We start from the raw sequence: 20,965 nt of genomic DNA on the forward strand, positions 1-20,965 counted from the left end.
TAGGCAGCTTCTTCAAAGCAGCATGGTCAGAAAGGATGGATTGTTGACAAAGCAGGCACATTGTAAATCTCTTTGTTTTACTCAGCTTTTCATTGGATGGGTAAGTTGTGTTCTACTGGTCATTGTATTATAATGCTTTAAACAAGTGATGCTTTGAAAGATGAGAGTAGCTACGAATAGAACAGAATAGAATCGAATGAACTGATTTCTTAGACTTTATTCTTCCAGTTGCTTTTTATTATGGAGACACTCTTGGAAACAAGGAAAATATGTGTACATTGGCTCAAAACCTTCGTTTTCAGAATCTGCTAATTACATTTTCATTTAGGTGAATGTATAAAACAAGCCCCTCCTTAGGCAGATTTCTGGCATTGTCTTAGACTGGTACCACACATTATTTTAAATTCTGGATTTTTAGAGTGACATGCAATAGACAATGGAAATCAATTGAGATCTCAGTAGCCTTGACTTTCATTTTGCTAATCTCTCTCTCTGCTTTTCTGCAGGGTGATGAAATGAAGAAAACAGGTATTCAACCTATTCCTATGATGGACAGAGACAAAAAGGATGAAGTCCCTCAGGGTCAGGTATGAACTCTCTCAGTAAAATGATACGTTTATAGTGTTAATAAAACATGTATAGAAAAAACATTTTATGTATTAGTGAATACTGCATTTGCTGTTGGGTTATGTGGGCTGTTGAATTCTGTGTTCTGCAAGCCCAACAGGGTTAAAATTTTATGTAGCAGTGGAAAACTTGTTTTCAAATGTTTACATAAATGAAATGTGTTCTTCGCTGCTGTCACTTGTTCCATTCTTTGTATTTCTAACTCTAGCTAAAACCATAATCACCTATGATTTTGAGAAGTGTCAATAACACTTTCTCAACTTAGTAAGTGGTTACTTCAGCCCTTAGCCTAAGAGGTTTTTCTATTTTATCCTGAATGCAAAATGAACTTTGTCACCTGTTCCTGATTAAAATATTCAGGTTCGTATTTCAAAAGAATAATGTGGAGAGTTTCTTGAGGAAAAGCAATAAAGGGTGTATTACTAAGAGCCTCAGTTGTCTGTTTTTCAAAGTATTTGGGTACTGATGTTCCTGTGCACAAGTGTGCTGAAATCACAGGATCAGCTAGGTTGGAAAAGACCTTTAAAATCATAAGTCCAACCTTTACCTCAGCATGACTGCTTTTTTTATGTTTTCCCCAGGAGCAATGGTATTCTGTAAATATAAACTTGAGGGTCTTAACTTTCTGGGGTAAATGTAAAAGGTAGCTTGTCCTTTGATTATCTGAGCAGAGAAAAAGAAATTTAATTTGTGCATTGTGCATTCATATCCATATATATATATAAGGTTGTGGGTTTTTTTATTTCAGAGGCCTCTGGTGCTTTGTCAGTAGTTAGCACTCACAAAGCAATAATATTTAAAATAGAAACTGCAAAGTGTCACAAAGTCACTGTAGATTAATTACTCGATAAGTTATTCCATAACAAGACCATAGAAATTTTTGTATTCTGAAACTTTACTTTATGCGCTCTACCATATTTTAGCATAAAACCTCTTAACTTTGTTATAGTAAGGAATTTGCAGTTTATGTACTAAATTTGTGTTTATTATAAGCCTAAAAAGAGAAGAAACATTTTTCTGCATTTGGTTTATTTTTCCACACACTATATTAGTTATGATTGATTATCTTGAAAAGTACAAAATATTATAGTGTACAGTAATCTTGGGATTTGTAAAGGAATTTTTAATGGGGTAAAAGTACAGATCTAAGACATAAGCAATTTTTTTTTCCTCTTTAAAACACAGTAACTGTTTTTGCAGGTACTGTCTTCATCACGTTCTATTTTAGCTTGTGCTCTGTTTCATTATTCTTAATAGTATAACAGTAAAATATTAAGGAAAATAGGGTGCTAAAAGCCAACTTCAGTAGTATAGTTGTAGCTACTGTATCTTAAAACAACATTACAGGAAAATGCCAGATTAGGACATATGTAATTCTGTGTAAGCAGCCATTCCTTTGTTTCTGTAGAGACTGAAGAATTTAATAAAACATTGTCATCCATTTACTTGGACTCTAACAAAAAGAATTAATTAGTATTTTTATGAAACAGTTAATTTCAGAAAAAAAAAAAAAAAAAGATATTTTCCTCATTCCTCTTGCTTATGCATCTTTAGGATAAATATACACTGCCTTTCCTGCAGTGACTTCAGTAGTTTGCTCATAGCTGAGTGAACTCTAGGCTTTCTGTCTAGCCACATCAAGATGGAATAATTTATTCAGACAATCCAGACCTTTTACAAAAGTCATCTGTGTGAGTTTGCTGTGGTCGAAAATGGAAACTCTTGGAAAGGAATGTTTTTAATTAGCTTGGCTTTAACCAGAACCTAAATCCACTGAGACTTTTGGGGGTTTTCCTCCTTCATTGTTGTCCATTTTAACTTAAAAGCTTTCAGCACCTTAAAAGAAACACTTTATTCTCAATACTGGGGTTCCAGAGAGAATGTGGTTTGAAATACATTGCAGATTAACTTAGGTTTAAATAAAAACAAAACAAAACAGACAAGAACAAACACATAGGGAGAAAACAATGCACTATGTGATATAGCAAACTTTGTCAATGAGCAGACGTCATAGCTGTGTGCAGCCTTGCCTTCTCACCAGCTGCAGTTTCTTTCTATTGGCTACATCATAATTACTTCAACTCAGGCTGTTGGGTTCTTAGGTCAGAAAATGTATCTTCTTTTTTTTAAGTATAGAATGAACCTGGTTACATAGCATTATGGGAGGAGCCTCTGTATTCAGGGTGGTGAGGACAAGAGTTGCTCTTCAATTTCTGAGTAAGAGACTTATCAATTGCTTTGGTCACAGTACTCTACATGGTATTTCACTAAAAAGCATTTAAAAACTCTGCCCAAAGAAAGGGATCATACTGCACTACTGTAACTATCATAAGAATCTGGCATAAGTAAGTGGTGTTGTAATGGATTTGTATTTAATCTGTCATCTTTGCTAATACCTAAGTAGCATTTTCTAAAAATTCCCTTGTGTCATGACAAATCAGCTGTGACATGATAGCTGTTATAAGCCCTTAAGCCTGTAGGAATCTGATTTAATTAAAAAGGTGCTCATTTGATGTTCCCTAAATAGATTTATTTGATAATGGTAAAAATATATCACTGGACCACATACATGAAAAAAAATTGCGAACCAATTATCGATCACAGTTCACACCATTTAGAAACTTTCTGAAGGTGAAGAGCCCCTAGAATCTCAAGTAAATTGTGCTATCGAATACATACTCTGGAAGACATTGGAATAATCCAGAATCTGACGGTAATTGGGCAATGCTGCATAACTTTTCTTAAAAAACCAAGAAAAATCATCACAAGAGTAATGTTGGTGCAAATGGCAGAGCAATTTCTCTATATTTCCTGCCACTATTGACACCAAAAAGCCAGACTGATCCTGAGCAAATTAATTGATTCAGTTGAATAATAGAAGGTCCCATAGAAAATCTGTTCTGAGCAGCCATATTATTCATAGAATGGTTTGGGTTGGAAGGCACCTTAAAGATCATCTTGTTCCAATCCCCTGCCATGGGCAGGGACACCTTCCACTAGACCAGGTTGCTCAAAGCCCCATCCAGCTGGATTATGTGGACTTGAAATCTTTCCACTCAGCAGAATCTCCCCTGTACTCCACAATCCCATGCTGTGCTACAGAACGGGCCAGCTTCAGAGCTCATTGCCTCTTCAAGTGATAGAAGTCATAAAAGAGAGGCATACAAGCAATTTGTAATTGCCAAAGACTTCATAATTAATGTTTCGTTTCAAAATATTTGGATGCAAATGTATGAAGTACTAACAGAATTAGTAATTAAATGAGTAGTCAACAGCTTTGAGCTAGCTGACTGTTAATTTTCAGTGTTGTACTTTGGCAACGTTTAACTGTTGTTTTCATTGTTGTTTTTTGTAGATTGGGTTCTACAATGCAGTAGCTATCCCATGTTACACCACACTTGCACAGATCTTTCCTCCAACTGGGCCACTACTGCGAGCATGCAGGTGAGTAAATCTGCAAGTTTTTGCATAGTGTGTAGCTTGGATAAATTAAAAGCAAACATACTTTGCAAGTTTGACTGAAAATACAGACTTAAAATTTTATAATTTGCATTCAGATAACAGGGATATGCATCTTGCATTAATGTGTTCAGAAACTCAGAGGCAGCAACTACTGACTGGGATTATCCAGTGCAGATCTATAGACACAGCTGATTAAAATGAGTTTGATGCTGAGAGCATTTAGAGAGAAAGAGGTTCAGTGTTTATGTAACCCTGTCCAGGCTGGTTCAGTGCAGTTTCCCTCTGTGTCCTTTTTACTTCAGTGTGATTCTCACAACCAAGATTGGCTAGAATTTTGTTTCATTTAAGAAAATGTGTTTAGGCATGTGTTTTTATTTCATGTCAGAACATCTTTATTAAAAATCAGGAAAAGAAAGAACCCCAGAATATTCAGTAATTAGGAGCATAAGAGTACCATTGTGATGTGAGAGAGACAAGCGTAACTTTGTCCTATCAATCAGTTGGGATGTAGCTTGAGACCTTCTGGGGGAGAAGTAAGAATCCTTAGCCATTTGGCTGCTTTTACCTTGAATTATGGTGGATCTCTTAGTAGGTTGTTCTGTCCGATAATTATATCCTGGACCTTGGCAATCTTTCCTGGCAAAACTTCTGTTGAAACCAGTATGCTTCATGAAGATGTTCCACTTTCAGGTTAATCAGTATTCTCTAAAGAAAAACAGTTGGTTCGTAAAATGCCAGCAATCTTTAGTCACATCCAGGGAAGAGGCCTGTTTGTTTATGCTCTTACCTCTCTCATAATTGCTTTTTGTTTTGTTTTGTTTGGCTTTTTTTTCTTTTGTGGTACTTAAATTCAAGCTTGCACTGAACTTTTTCCTTTTCCTGTATGGCAGATCTACCTGCTCTGTCACTTTCCTGATCTTGTGGACTAAGTGATCTGTGTGAAATAACAGAAGGATGCCCACTATATACAAAATGCTGTGAAACTGGTCATAATGATTAACAAAATAATTTCATTCGCACCCAAACACTGTTTCACATAGCTGTGAGAAGAATATGTAGGTCTGTAGCAGTGAGACAGAGGACTGTCTTATGATAAACAGTATCTAGGAGCCATCTGTAATAGTCACCTCCCTCTAAGGTCCCACTGCAGGGCAAGGCTGTGAGATCCTTAGATAGATATGGAGGGAATATTCAGTAGGATTAGAGGCTATACCTTTGTAGTTATTACATTAATGTGACCACAGCTGGAACCCTGTGTAGCATCTATACATTAAGAATAGACAGGAACACTAGCAAATAAGAGAAGATTAAGAAAGAGCTTAAAGCATGTTTTGAGATCATAGTAGTGAGAGACTAAAAAAATTGGACATAATATATTTAGTTTATCCTAGAGAATAACTATCAAAATCTGTAACTGTCTTCATAGTATATTTTTTGATTAGACAAAGCTTATTAATTTAGCACATAAGGACTACTTGAAGCCCAAAGGTTCAAACAAGGAATATGGCTAATGTCTTTTTTTAGCATTTGGAATAATGTCAGTTGAAGATTTTAAAGCAAGGCTAGGCATACTTTTTAGATGTTAAAAGGATACAGGTCTGAGGAACAGTCACTGTAATAAAATTGACAAGGACTATCTTTTCTAGGCAGTCAGGCTAAGTAATCCCTGTAATATTGTCTTTTGTCATTAGAAGCTATGAAAGTAATAATGTCTGGTAAATAATGGGCAGTAATTTGTTACCCTAAACTAAGTAATATGGAAGTATTCATAAGTGTGTGTTGTAGTGGTTCCATCAGTTACAATATAGCATTAAACTCTTCTCTAGTTTCAAAATGCCATGGAGTTTGTTAGTAGCATAATGTTATCAATATTCAAATCCTGTTTTGGAATTCAGGCTTACAGTACAGGGTAGGAACGTGTACTCCCTGTGCCATGCTGACCTCATATATACGTGTTGATAGTTTGATTATATAGATAATTGAATAATATATACTCTGACAAATAAAGAAGAGTTGCTTTCAGTGCAGTCAGAGAACATGAAGTAAACTACAAAACTGCTTGTAATGCTTTCAATGCTTTCAGTGCTTTTTTTTTTTTTTACAAAGTTGTGAGTCATCCAACTCCTTTATTCAGAGGTAGTCCAAGATTTTGGAAGTTTTCTAACTTTTTTCTCTTTTTAATCCTTGCTTGAAGGCTTTTTGCTTCAGCAGTATTGATGCTGGAAGCTAAATGGTTGGTTAATCGATCGTGGAACTGGAACACAAATTGTGCTTTGTGTAACTGTGTTTTCAGTCAGAAAGAGTTTTATACTGTTGTCATGGACTAAACAGCATCAACTGTCATACCCACCATTAGAAAAGCAGTAATGCTTATCACAAGTTATTTATCTCTACTCAAGCTAATAAATATTGTCAAACTGCTTTATATATGTGAAAATCTTTGTTTCTTTTGTATTCCTTAATTGTCAACATCCAGGTGTACTTTTACTCCCCCAATCAGTATCTGCATGCTTTTAACATGAAAATGTCTTGCAGAGTCTGTATGATTAATAAGCTTAGCGCTGGATATCAGGAAAGTTCTGTTACTAGCACAATCAATTGGGAGGTCTTTCAAATGGATTTCTATTTATTATAGAACCATTTGCATAAGCCCGCCAGTACCTTTGGTTAGATGTTAGCATTGTTATTCTGCTTAATGGGAACTGAAGCTTAGAGAGGCTAGGTTGAGTACTTAAGGCTGCGCAGCATCTTTTCCTAGGAGCCGGGTTCTGGGAAGACCCATATCCTTTGATTTCTAGCCACATGGATATACAAATGAGGCATATTTGCAAAAGTGTTTTGTTATACTTAATGGTCCATCTTTCAGTTTTCAGCTTAGGAGATTTGAAGTTGAATGGTAGAGTATCAAGCACCCGCACACGTATGTGCTCTAGGTGAAAGGTTCTATGATTCTGAAGATGAAGCATGAATATCTTTTCAGCAGTGGGTTTCTCTGTGAAAGGTGTGATGTCTGAAATAAAAGCAATCAGACTCCTGGCAGAGACTTTATGGCCTTTTCAAGTTTTAGATATGATGTTTGTTTTTTGGTATTCAAATTATAGTTATAATACTTACACTCATGAAAGGTACACTGGCACAGTCTTCAGACTGGGCACAGCTCTGTACAGACATAGCTCCCCACCTTGCTCTTGTGCATTCCGTAATTTAGATTGCACTGGGGCATAGGTGTGTGGATGTGGTTTAAGATCTCTGTAAGACTAAAGAGCTTCCTGGAAATCCGCACCCTGGCATAAAGTCTTCTGAGGAGCAGTTTGATGGTTTTAGCTTAGCCTTGGGATTACCCTCTGCTGTCTGAGGGGGTTGAGGAGAAAGTGTTAAGAGTTCAGACTAGGAGACGCAGAGTAGGAAGTCAAGTACACAGAACTAACTTCAACTCCTTGATTACTAAAACATATGTTATTGCAGGGTTTAAGTAACTCCAGAGTGTTTCAAATAGTTGATTTTGCACTACACCTGTTTTTTTCTTTATTTTTGATGGGTATCTGTTATTCAGTATGATGAGAGGAATATAGCCTCATTCCCGTTTGATGATGCCTCAGCTGCTGACAGAAGAGATTTGGAATCACCCCTTCACCAGCAGTGCGCCTTCTTGGAACACCACATTTAAGCTTCCCTGGAAGTGTTCAAAAAAATGTGCAGATGCGGCACCATGAATGACATGGTTTATTGGTGGACTTGGTAGTCCTGGGGTAAAGGTTGGGCTTGACGATCTTGAAGGTCTTTTCCAACTTAGTTGATTCTGTGATTCTGAACTTAGAATCATAGAATAGTTAGGGTTGGAAAGGACCTTAAAATCATCTAGTTCCAACCCCCCTGCCATGGGCAGGGACACCTCACACGAAACCATGCCACGCAAGGCTTTGTCCAACCTGGCCTTGAACACCACCAGGATTGGAGCATTCACAGCTTCCCTGGGCAACACATTCCAGTGCCTCACTACCCTTACAGTAAAGAATTTCTTCCTTATATCCAATCTAAACTTCCCCCGTTTAAGTTTTAACCCGTTACTCCTTGTACTGTCACTACGATCCCTGATAGTCCATCCCCAGCATCCTTGTAGGCCCCCTTCAGATACTGGAAGGCTGCCATGGGGTTTTCAGGCAGGCTTCTCTTCTCCAGGCTCAACAGCCTCAACTTTCTCAGCCTATCTTCGTACGGGAGGTGCTCCAGTCCCCTGATCATCCTCGTGGCCCTCCTCTGGACTTGTTCCAACAGTTCCATGTCCTTCTTATGTTGAGGACACCAGAACTGCACACAATACTCCAAGTGAGGTCTCACGAGAGCAGAGTAGAGGGGCAGGATCACCCCCTTCGACCTGCTGGTCATGCTCCTTTTGATGCAGCCCAGGACACGGTTGGCTTTCTGGGCTGCGAGCGCACACTGAAGCCGACTCATGTTCATTTTCTCATCGACCAACACCCCCAAGTCCTTGTCCACAGGGCTGCTCTGAATCTCTTCTCTGCCCAACCTGTAGCTGTGCCTGGGATTGCTCCGACCCAGGTGTAGGACCTTGCACTTGGCATGGTTAAACTTCATAAGGTTGGCATCAGCCCACCTCACAAGCGCGTCAAGGTCCCTCTGGATGGCATCCCTTCCCTCCAGCGTATCAACCGAACCACACAGCTTGGTGTCATCGGCAAACTTGCTGAGGGTGCACTCAATCCCCCTGTCCATGTCACCGACGAAGATGTTGAACAAGACCGGTGCCAACACCGATCCCTGAGGGACACCATTCATTACTGGTCTCCAGCCAGACATTGAGCCATTGACCACAACTCTTTGTGTGCAGACATCCAGCCAGCTCTTTATCCACCAAGTGGTCCACCCATCAAATTGATGTCTCTCCAATTTAGAGACAAGGATGTCATGTGGGACAGTGTCAAACGCTTTGCACAAGTCCAGGTAGATGACGTTAACTGCTCTACCGCTGTCCATCATTTCTGTAGCCCCATCATAGAAGGCCACCAAATTGGTCAGGCAGGATTTCCCTTTAGTGAAGCCATGCTGGCTGTCACCAAGCACCTTGTTGTTTTTCATGTGCCTTAGCATGCCTTCCAGGAGAATCTGCTCCAAGATTTTGCCAGGCACAGAGGTGAGACTGACTGGTCTGTAATTCCCCGGGTCATCCATTTTCCCCTTCTTGAAAATGGGGGTTATATTTCCCTTTTTCCAGTCGTTGGGAACTTCACGGGACTGCCATGATTTTTCAAATATGATGGCCAGTGGCTTAGCAACTTCATTTGCCAGCTCCTTCAGGACCCATGAATGGATTTCATGAGGTCCCATGGATTTGTGCACATTCAGGTTTTTAAGATGGTCTCGAACCAGATCCTCTCCTACAATGGGCCTAGGGTCTTCATTCTCACGGTCCCTGTGTCCGCCTTCCAAGACTTGGGTGGTTTTGTCAGACCTTTTGCCAGTGAAGACCGAGGCAAAGAAGTCATTAAGAACCTCAGCCTTCCCCAAATCCAAGGTAGTCACTTCCCCCGATAGCTTCCATCCCCAAGTTGTTTGGAATGTAGACACCAGCTGCAGATAATAGCAGCAGAAGCAGCCAAGGCAGTATGTCAGCATCAGGATTTTTATTTTGAGAGTCTCTGGGCATTTACTGCAGACACTAGGAGCCAGGATTTCAGTGGGAGCACAAAGGCAAATGAATCGTATTATCTACATCTTTAACATGAACCAACCACAAAACAACAAAAAAGTACCAGTCCGTGATTTCTCTGAGGTAAGGTAGCATATGAGAATCGAGAAGGTTTCCCTGTCTGTTAATTTATTCCACATTTTTAAATACTCTGTTGTCATTCTGTGTAGATCAAAACTACCAGCCACCTGCGTTACAGTGTTGAGAATGAGTGTTTTGTAGCCCACATACTCGGGTCTGCTAAAGTGGCAAGTCTGTGATAGTATATTTATTTTGGGGGTGAAGTGATTGATTTTTTTTTTCCCTTTATTTCACACCACATAATTTTAAATAATTTTCCATGTCCTTTCAGGTCTCTCAATCCTTGCTGAAATTCATATAATTTTAAAATACTTTGTCTGTAATTCCCCTCATTACTTTTCCAGTGTCAGGAATGGGGCCTAGAAGTAGTACCAGTTCAGTGTTTGTGATCCTTAGCGCCTGATTTTATTAGCTGAGGTTCAGCCCCATGTTAACGCTGGCTTCATGACTTCCACTTGCCTAGAGCGCTGGCAAAGCAGGTTTCCATCTGCCTGCAGAAAATCGTGTAGGTGTTCCCCTAGAGGGCACCAGCTTTCTTCGATAGACTCCATCAGATGCTGCCGTCCCCCACCCCCAGAAATGCAACATTTTCTCTTACCTGTTCACTGTGCTTTCAGCTCATTATCCGCTGTTTTATCAACAACTGTTTCAGCAAAGCTGTGACATAAAAATCAGAAGAGCTCTGCCACATAAATTCCTATGAAATACGATAATATGACACATATGATAATAAGACCTTAGTAGGTTTATCATCCTGTTTGTTTACTGAAGACGTCTAAGAACTGTTGTTTTAGTAACTAAGTATCTGATAGTATGAAATGGAAACTCTTGAGCTTGCTCTCTTTCTCTCTGTGCTTGAAGACTGAATGCTATATTTGACCATAGTTGCAAGTATGGTCGCCTACTGGGTATCATCAACATAGACTTCCAAATCACTGGAGCGGTACTACTGTACAGCAAGTAAGATTATGGATCTGAGCTCCTGCAGGTCATTAGAACATTACCAGTTAATTTTTCCATCATTTTGTGGCTTGTGAACCAAAATTCAGACTTGGGGGTTGTCCAGGCTGTGAGAAACTAAAATTTGTGTCTTGAGGTAAGGGTAATCTTTAAATGTAGCAGATTGACAGTATCGTTACTACATTAGTAACTGAAAGTTGATGCTATGATGTTGGCATGCAATATCTTACACACTGTCAGGCAGCCCATGTGCAGGAGTTTTAGAAGGCTTAATGCACTTCTGTCGTTTCCCAGGAAGGAAGTTTTCTTGCAAAAGTCCTGATCTCTGGTGGGTTTGAAAAGGGCTGAAGTATGCTGTGGTAAAATCCTGGAAGGCTGCTTGTTTCCAGACTGCTGTTTTAGGATCTCTACAGGCACGTCCTTCTTCGGGCACAGCTGGGTTTTCCATCTAGCCATGAGGGCTAGAAATTTGTAATGGTGCTAGCCTCCAGCTCCAGAGCTTGTTCCAGGCAATGTGCAAGGTTGACTTATATGTAGTCAGCATGTGTACAAGCCATACAGAATTACAGAATGGGATAACTGAAAGTGAAAGATGAAATAATGTAAAGATGGTAAAAGCTTGATGACATACAGGTACTTGTATACAGCACAAAGCTACATCTCACAGTATAGTACAGCAGACAGTATTGTTAGGAAAAAAATCCCAGTAAAGCTATGAACAGTGCTTTACCTCTGACTTTTTTGCATCTCCAGGGACAATCTCAACCAGTGGGAGAAAGTAACAAGAGGTGAGGAAGCCTTTATATGGATTCCTTCCCAGACCCTTCCTCCTGGGACCTCAGATTCACTTCCTGTGAAGATTGATGACTGAACAGCAGCAACAAATAGCTTTAACCTGAAAAACATCCCTTCTTGTTTTGGGGATTGCTTTTTGTTTTGTTTCATTTTTATTTGGACAAAAGAAAAAAAAGGAAAAAGGAAAAAGAAAAGCTACAAAATGTTAACTAAGAGGCAGATCTGCCTAGGAAGGTAACACCCATGGAGTTACCTCAGCTAAATGACTCTGGCAGCCAATCTCCTGACCTACACCAGTGACACACCGTGAACAGAGGGAAAACAACAAGCCAGAAGTTTTGGAGTCAGCTATCAAAGGAGAACTTACAACTTGTGAATATAAAAGACTGGCCTTATCTCATGGGCTACATTGCTGAGGCCTTAATTTAAAACTGATGGGGGGGGGGTGTGGGGCAGGGAAATCTTAGGGGGTACTTCTAAATTGTATCTTTCTAGTAAGGGTTTCAATGGTACTTTTATTATACTGTACTGTGGCTGGCTTTAACACCAGTGTCACTTGGGAGTTCTTGGCTATAAATAGAACAATATACCCATTGCTATTGTGAATGTTTATGTGTGATCTACTTGTAATCAGTTTGAACTCCAGCAGAATCCTTGGAGACTATAATTCATGCTTAGGTTACAGTGAATTCTCTTGCTGCAAACTAAAGGAAAACCAACATTCAGGTGAAAGTTTTAAAGTACTTCATTAAGCATCAAGCATCATGGTGCAAATTGTCACTGACAAGGCAAACATTGAAAGAAGTGGTGATGGTGCTTTGTTCTTCAGAATGATTTGTTAAACCTAAACAACTCCTTTCTTAAAACACTGGAAGTACTGGATATGAGAGTTTCAGGGTGGAGGTTTTGTATCTTTAGTGACAGAAGCGTCAGATTAAAATTTAAATGTGACAGCAAAGATTTCCTTGCCTAGCTCACGGTTAAGTAGTCATCATCTTTATTTCTACCTGCTGAGTTGTATTTGAAAAGGTATTAGAGACATACCTGAAATATGCTATCTGCTGGGAGCAGAAGCCTTGTCAGAAGTCTGATAAGAGAGGTTGTGGTGCCATCACAATAAATCAAAAAATGTTTTCGTATTGACTAGCTTTTGTGTTGCACAGTAACACTGTATGTCTTCTACTGCTCTTTTTCCCCATCCGGAGATGAGTGAAATTAGGAAACATCTCCATTTGTCTGTTTGCTTTTTTCCCCTAGTTCAGCAAAATTTCCAGGATTAGAATTGCCTTTCTTAGAGGAAGAATAGCTGACTGAAGAAAAGTACTCTAAAATAGTGTGTTTACAGTTCTGTGCTGACAGGTGGGCTTCAGCCTTACAGACTTCTGCACAGACTTTAAGACCTTACATTTAATGCCACTCTTTTCAATTTAGTGCAATTGTACAGAGTATGTTTCAACAACACTTAATATGCCTTCATCTTTTTCTTAAAAATAAGGAGAAAAAAATTTCTTTGTATTAATCCACACAGTAGGTGAAAACACTGTCTTTGTAAACCTTTCACATACAGCCTATACTATATGCTTTTTTTCACAGAAAATACACTCTCGTTGTGGCTTCGTGAGAACATGGCCATTTGTGTAACTGCAACAAATAGTAGTGATTTTAAAGACAGAGCACAGGTTCTTTTTTCCATCTTGTGTTTGTTGAGCTGTACTGCTCTAAGCATGCCATCTTACGGGTTTCATGTAAATGACTTGGATTCTTGAGTTTTGCCTTCTGTTATGGTCGAGCACATACCAATATCTGTACATGTGTGCAGTATGTGATAGATAATCACATCATGTATAAGTGCACTGGAGCCTTTGCATAGATATCCTAGAGGTTAAGAATTTAATATGAAGTTATTTTAGTTATACGATACACATTATCCAGCAGCAGCCCCATAAGTTTTTTTCCAGATTGCTTTACCAATTCTAAGTGCAAGAAATTTGTTGCTGACCACAGCAAACTATTTTGGGGAAAAAAAACAAACCCAAAGAATTAAAAAATGGCAGGAAGCAATTGTACCAAAGTAGAATGAAAAGTATCTCATGCTGTGTCCTCTGTTTTACTCCTTAGCAGTTCTGGTTTAGCTAAATCATGCAGATGAAACCTTTCATCTGCTAAGAACTCGAGACATAGTCACAGTTCCTAATTTACATGGAAATTATCTATACCTATGGTGACTTCAGAAATACTCCCTGAAATTCAGATACCCCCAACAACTGAATGGAATCTTTTTCCTTCATAGATTAAGTATATTTTCTGTTGTTCTCCCTCTTTGAATGCTTATCGTGCAAGCATTGCATAAATATTCCTTATCGCTCTGTGTTGGTGTGTATGGAAAGCTTTTAATTCAGCTTTTACTCATTGATAGTAAAGATCACTGCCTCTGTTACCATTCAAAGTATTTGGCAGTATCACATAATATTTTATGTTTCTCTGCCAAATTTGTCAAATTGGCAGTAAGTTATTCTATTTATGTTTAAAGCCGATCAGATATTGTTTCTAATGTAGAACTATCCAAACCACATTAAGTATATGTTTGCTAGAGTATAATGTCTGTTAGAATGAAAAATTGTGGCTCCAGAGGTTGTGATTTAGTTTGTTTTCCTGGTGCATTAAAGGAGAAAGGTCATGACAAAATGTTACTCTTTGCTAGCACCTAGACCAACAAAAATAGCCCACAGAGTGCAGATTATGATACGTATTGTTTATTGTAGAAACAAACTTACACCTGGACTTCCAAAGTCAAACCCACCAAATATGAAAATTTTGAAGCTGCATTTAAATTTTATGGCTCAAATCATTGCTCAACATTACATGGTGAGATTGAATTGTTCAAAATTCTGGACTTGACCTCACAAATACAGTAAAACATCTCTCTCTGTAAGGCATCTGGCTCATGAAGTTAAACTGCCAAAAGCCATTCTTCCTTACATTTTTATTCTGCTAAAATTGATCTTGACCAAGATCAGTAAGAATGTATAAAAACCTAACAGGTCTCCCCTCTCCTAGAGGTGTTAAACTTTATACTGCCAGAACTGCTTTATTTTTGTTATTAATTTCAGTAGTTTTTCCCTTTTTATTAATTTCAATATTTTTTCCATTTGAAGACTGGACTGTTTGAACCTGTGTCTGAGCATTTCTAGTGTATTATGAAGTGATGCCTGAAAGGTATGCACTAAGTGAGAAAAATAGTTGACATAGCATGATACTCAGATGTTGCATATTGTATTACAGCACTGACAGAAATTCCAGTGTTTAATTTATGAATTTTGGACAGTAGTGCAACATTCTGCTGTAATGGTTCAATTCATGGCAGTATTATTTATTTAGTAAGTGCCCATTAGAGAAGTGCAATGGGTGGTTTTTTTAGTTGAAGTATGTGGTAAAAAAGTATTTACATTGGAGGGGACATGCAGTGTGTAATTCATCTTTTTATGTGGCACAGACTTCTTTCATGTGTTTAAACTTAGAACAGTGTGATCAGTTTGCTGTGACTGCATTTAGTGTTAAAATTGTAGGGATAGCAAATAGCACTATTCATGTTAAAAACTAGATTGTTAGATGATCGAAACAATTATGACCCTCTTGAAATAATGCATTTGCCTCAAACACTGTGATATAGGAACAGTTCTGTGAAGTGGAACAATTAATTCAATTAATTTATTCATTCTAAACACAGAAAAGGCTTTCTGTACACTACCACAAGAAAGCTCACGTTCAAACTTTAGGTTATGAATCCCAATCTAGCAAAGGCACATCGTAACTCTTGTTTTGCTTTCTGACCAAAAACTGTGCTCGATTGTAATACGGGTGTATACTCTGTCAAAAACCCTAAAATAATGGACTGCTTTCTAGGGTAGATCAAACTGATTTGTAGAGTAGTTTCATATATATATTCAAAATTCAGGTTGGGCTGTTATGTGAAGAAGAAAGAACTTCAAGGTAACAACATTCAACTTTACTACATTTAGTGAGCTGAAGAAATTGTTTTATATATATATATATTTACACACACATATATATATATATGATACATATAAACTATCTTTGTAAAAAAACAAAAATATGCAAGTGCAATAATTTAAAGAGGTCTTAACTTTGCATTTATAAATTATAAATACTGTACATGGTGTGTAATTTTTTTCATGTATTCATTTGCAGTCTTTGTATTTAAAAAACAAACCTAAACCTTTACTATTACGTTTGTACAATAGAACAGTAAGCATTTATTATGATATAGTTACGTTGTAAATAAATTCACAAACCAAACAGCCAGTACATATGCATATATGGGTGTCCTATTGTGAAGCCTGTTTTTGCTTTTACTGCTGGCTTTAGCACAGCAAGACTACTTCTGTGGATATGTAATTATACATATAAATATATGTATGATACATGAAATATATTTAGAAATGTTCATAATTTTAATGGATATATCTATACATATACTTTGGTGTGAATATTAATGAATACAGAGGTTTTTAATATTATTTTTCATGTTTATTTTTGCTATTATTGGGAGTGGAAGTGAGGGATGGGAAGTGTGTGTACATATTGTGTGTTTATACCACAAGTAAACCACAGGAGAAAGGGATTCAAAACATAATGAAGTCCTTTAAAAAGGTAGTGCCTGTAATTGCGATTTACTGCTTATGGTGTGTTTTCCCAACATAATTTAATTCCTTATCATCATTATTATTATTATTATTACTTATTGCAAGTTCACATTTCCACGAACTGCAAAGGGATCCGCTTTGCCATTTGTCCTTCTGTTGCCAGAGAGCTTACCTTGCTGTTGACAGCTACTTGCATACAGATCCTTACTTTGCCAGTGTCAAATGGCAGGGCAGCTGATGCAGAATCATTTGCTGCCTTTTGGAATCATGGAAATCCTGAGATACTGAATTGTAGAAAAATAATCCTGCACCCAAATCTTTAAGGTTTGCCAGTCCAAAGTGATATAGGGTTTTGACGGCTCCCAATACCCTGAAAATACACGGTAGGTTCAGGGAACTATCACGCAAAATTCTGAACAACATATTAGCAGATAATTATGAAATAGGGAGGAAAAAAAAAAAAAGGAGGAAAAAAGTGTATGGATTCCAAACTTCCCTGGTCTCCCTCCTCACTGTAGGAATGCAGCATTGCTAGGATGACTTGACCAGAAACAAGTTTCCAGAGCAACTGGCTCAGTTTAACTACTGCATGCGGTTGTCAAAAACAAATATTACAAAATATACCTGGGTCTGTGCTGTTGTGACCAGCCCACCCAGAATGCTCTGTTTGCTGAAAGGGATGTGCTGCTAGGGCTAACTTTAGTGATTAAATGGAAACTGCGCTGACTTCTAATGCATGTTTTTAGTATTTATTCATTTAAGTTAAAGCTTTACAAATTATTTTGAGGGACAAGCAATAGAAGAGGAATGTTTTTGTGATTGCTATTGATTTCGTCCTTTCCACCTGTTTCTGTATTGTTGGCAAGGCTCTGTAGGCTGGAGTCAATTAATGACTTTCTGGTCAAGCTTTTCAAATTGATCACAGTCGCATGCTTTTTTATATTTTTGTGCTTGACATGCAGACTTAGCTCTTGTAACACACCACAGTGCTTTGGCATTGATGGTCACTGCCTAGTCAGGATGTTTCTTTAACATTTTTAGCCCTTTTTTATTGAAAAATGCCACCAGAGACTTAAAGAAGTCAACCCCTGAATATATTCCTATGCAGATTTTTGAAGACATAAATGAAAAAGGACCTTAACTGAAGCTCACTGAAGCCTGGGGAGGAAAGGAGTATTTCTCTTGGTTTTGAGGATCTTTGAATTATGCTTGTTTGAAAGTATCCAAGTGCTCTGTAAAATCAAATGCTCATTTGAGTCAGTTGTGAAGGACACAGACTTCAATGACTTTCAGCTGCTCAACAACTGTTGGAGGTTACCTCATTGTACTTACTTTGCTTAAGACAATTACTAAGGAGAAATTACTCTTCTTCAATCTATAGTCCCTCCTTCTTGGATTATTGAGAAAATTTTATTCAGGGTGTTTTGGTAGTGTTCTAGGAAAAGCTACCTGTACTGTGCACATTGCTTACGAAGATGAAGGTCTTTGCTTCTGCATCAAGAATGAGTTACAGAGCAACGCTTCAGAAGGTAGTTGGTATGTGTGCATCAGACCTGTTATTTAAAAGCTTTCTAAAATAAAGGAGAAACCCAAGACTCAAGAACTTCAGAAAGAATGAGTTATACCAGGTAAAGTTTTCCTTTAATGTTCTTCTGGTTTGTAACGTTGCTGGAATGACTGAATGATTTTCACCATAGTGGCTGTTACCTGGCATTAATTACTCAGCTGGCATTAATTATTTTTCTTTTTTACAGCAATGTAAACCCTGTGAATATAGGTGAGATGTTTGTAGAGCTTACATAAATACAGGGTTTCTGTATTTATGCTGCTCATAGAAGCAACATAAGTTGTTAATAAATGCTATTTAATAAGCATATGGAAATGAAAAAATAGAAGAAAAAAAAAAGGCCAAAAAAACTCCCCTTTTGGAAGCACCTCATTGAGTCAGTATCCGGTAGAAGCCAGTAACCTAAATGGGGAGAGAAGATGCAATGGGACAGACTGAATTCCTTTCTAGAGCTTGTCAAGTTATCCTGAAGATACACTGGAAGGGAATATTAGTTTCACTAGTGTTACTTTCAGCTCAGGAAGAAAAATGAAATAAATAGGATATGTCACATTCTGCAATAAGATAAGAAATCAAATACAAATTGTGTAATTCTCCACATGACTCTACAGGGTTTATCCAGATCTTTCACATGCTTTTTCATGTGTATGTATGTAAAAGCACACATTTTTAAAATGTGCAATTATCCGACAGCCTGTATATACATATATATATAAAATATGCAATATATATATATATACACACTGTGCAACACTATACTTGTGTTGCATTTGGTGTCTTTCAAATACAAGTAGCCTAGAAGAAAAATGTAACATAGCAAGAAATGGTGAGAGGGAAGTGCTTGTGAAAGATCCATTAGAGAGAGTAATACTTCGAAGAAAAAAAACCTTTTTACTCTGAGCATAGTTGCATTTAACTTGATAATAAACTGCCTGGGTAATAATTCGCTAGGTTGCATAGACTCCAAATAGCTATTATGATTGTTGGAAGTAATACTTCCACTTGTTAGTAACAGGCTGGGAACACACAGAAACAGACTTCATAACTAACTATGAAAATAAACTACCAAAAGAAAAGCATTGGTGTTTTAAAATGTTGGAATGTGGAGAAGTAATTTTCTCAACTACTTTTACCATGTGGCAGATACCCAGCTTGTTGGAAATGGAGTGTTTGCAGGGCAGAGAAAGCTTTAGGAGAGCTGCAGTCACTTTTCTCTCCTATAGTCTCATATGAAGCCTATGTAGTATGCACCTCATTTAGCACTGACTAGAGCAACCTAACCCAGAAACTGTTCTACTTATCACTGTCACCACGTTAACAGGATTGGAGGGTGCTCAGTGTGACTGAGTCCTCTCTGCCCAGGAAGAGGTAAGTACCATTGATAAGGTGAGCTCTGCCAATCACCAAAACAAGCAGTAAGACACAACCAAACCAAACATACCCCTGTGCAGCAAAGACTCTGGGGTGGGAGTCCATGGTGTTGGTCATCTCTGCGTCCAGCAATATTAACTGGTAGAAATCCATAGAAGCAGAACTGTTGTGAAATCCTGCCTGAAGGGCCTGAGCCTGCACCATGTACCCAAGCAGGTACCCTCTGACCTGTAAGGTGATGAAGCCTGGGTCTCCTACAGGCTTGCATTATTATTCTTAGGTTTAAAAAATCAAGTTGGGTTTTCTATCTTTCCACGTAACTGAACTTCTCCTCTGTTTCCTGTTACAATCCATCTCTTGCTGTGTTTTGGCTGTGATACACAGACTCCAATATTCTGTAGAAACTGGCCAGCAGAATGAGCAGTTATGGGGAAAACCCCAGTTCTCTCTCTCTAAACAGCCACCTCTTTTATAAAACATGGCACTTTGTTATTTTTGAGACTGTACCCCTCTGAAGTTTGGATGAAATCAGCCAATATATTCAAAAGCTTTATGGGAGACAGTGAAGGTGCCAGGGAGTGGGGGGTCTAGTCTGATACTGCTGGAAAGCCACCTAAGATACCCGACTATGCTTTACAGTGTAAACTTTTACTTCAGAACTATGGTAAAGGAATAAGATATATTGAAGTCCTTCATACTGTATGTGTATATTTGCCCTGCAAACTAATTTTTGGCATTCCTAATGCACTAACTAAACAATGCAACTTGCCTGCAGGTTCTCAGGACAAGTCTGTGCTTATCTTGGCTTTTCCTGCTGAAGATGCACTATGTAGAGATATTTTATCTCTGTGTGCACTGGGGAACAGCTAAGTCTGTGTTTCAAGACTGACTACAGCAATGCTTTGGACTACATACAGGTTATATTTCTGGTACTAAAGCGTGATCATCAAACTGGGATGGAGACAAACAACTAAGTAGCATGTATTGTAAAATTATCTTAGATTTTAACTTGTTACGGACTTCTGGGTTTTTTTTAGGATTTAAGTTTAGAAGCTCTCTTAAATCTAATTGTGGAGCCTGCTGGTGTTGACACCAGCCTTCCCAGTGGTGCTAATGAGACTGAATTCTCTGACGGTTGAATAGTTGGACTTCGGTGCTGTCCCCAGATACTGTAAACACTTTCTGATGGTTGGGCTGTATTTAAGGGCTCGATTTTGTCCTTTATATAAAGCCTGCCCTGCACAGCAGAAGGGTTTGAATTATCCCAGTCCTATGGCAAGCCTCCTCAGCCTCCTGCTGTTTCCCATCTAGAAATTCCCATTGCAGTCTAGAGCCTTCAGCTCTGTCCTGGTGCAGGTGGAAAAATTGGACCTGGATCCTGGCTGTGTTCATGAAGGATTTTTAGAGAAAGGTCCTGCTGACTCCTTTCATAAAAAACAGTCTTAGAGGGGGCTTGGGACAGGTGTAAATGCCTAAATCATCATCAGTCCCAAAAGTACAATGTCTGTTTAGCCTCTGAAGGTAGCAGTGTATTTAGTTGGTAGTGACCTCAGAAGACCTATTGAGAAAGCGTCTGCCCTCATCCTGTCTCTTCCATACACCATAGGGCTGCCTCTGCTTAATGCAATGGACCTACACGATCCCTGAGCTGTTCTGTGGATCTGAGCACAAGGGGTCACCCTGGCTGCCAGTAGTCTGGCTCAGGCCCCTCACCAGGGCTTACAAAATGAA

At 38.5% G+C, this 20,965-nt stretch overlaps 1 protein-coding gene across 2 annotated transcripts in view; it reads left to right on the top strand.

Annotated features, from left to right (window-relative positions):
• The window catches only part of PDE10A (phosphodiesterase 10A), a gene marked incomplete at both ends in the record, with an annotated part of 176,212 nt that extends 164,504 nt beyond the window's left edge, over positions 1-11,708 (top strand). For both annotated transcript variants that reach the window (XM_080617046.1, XM_080617047.1), the window contains 3 exons: positions 507-587; positions 3,983-4,071; positions 11,591-11,708. In XM_080617046.1, the coding sequence (XP_080473172.1) occupies positions 507-587; positions 3,983-4,071; positions 11,591-11,708 (288 nt within the window). The remainder of the gene's footprint in view (positions 1-506; positions 588-3,982; positions 4,072-11,590) is intronic.
• Positions 11,709-20,965: the final 9,257 nt, after the last annotated feature.

Source organism: Psittacula echo (genome assembly GCF_963264785.1).
Source record: "Psittacula echo genome assembly, chromosome: 4".
Taxonomy (NCBI): domain Eukaryota; kingdom Metazoa; phylum Chordata; class Aves; order Psittaciformes; family Psittacidae; genus Psittacula; species Psittacula echo.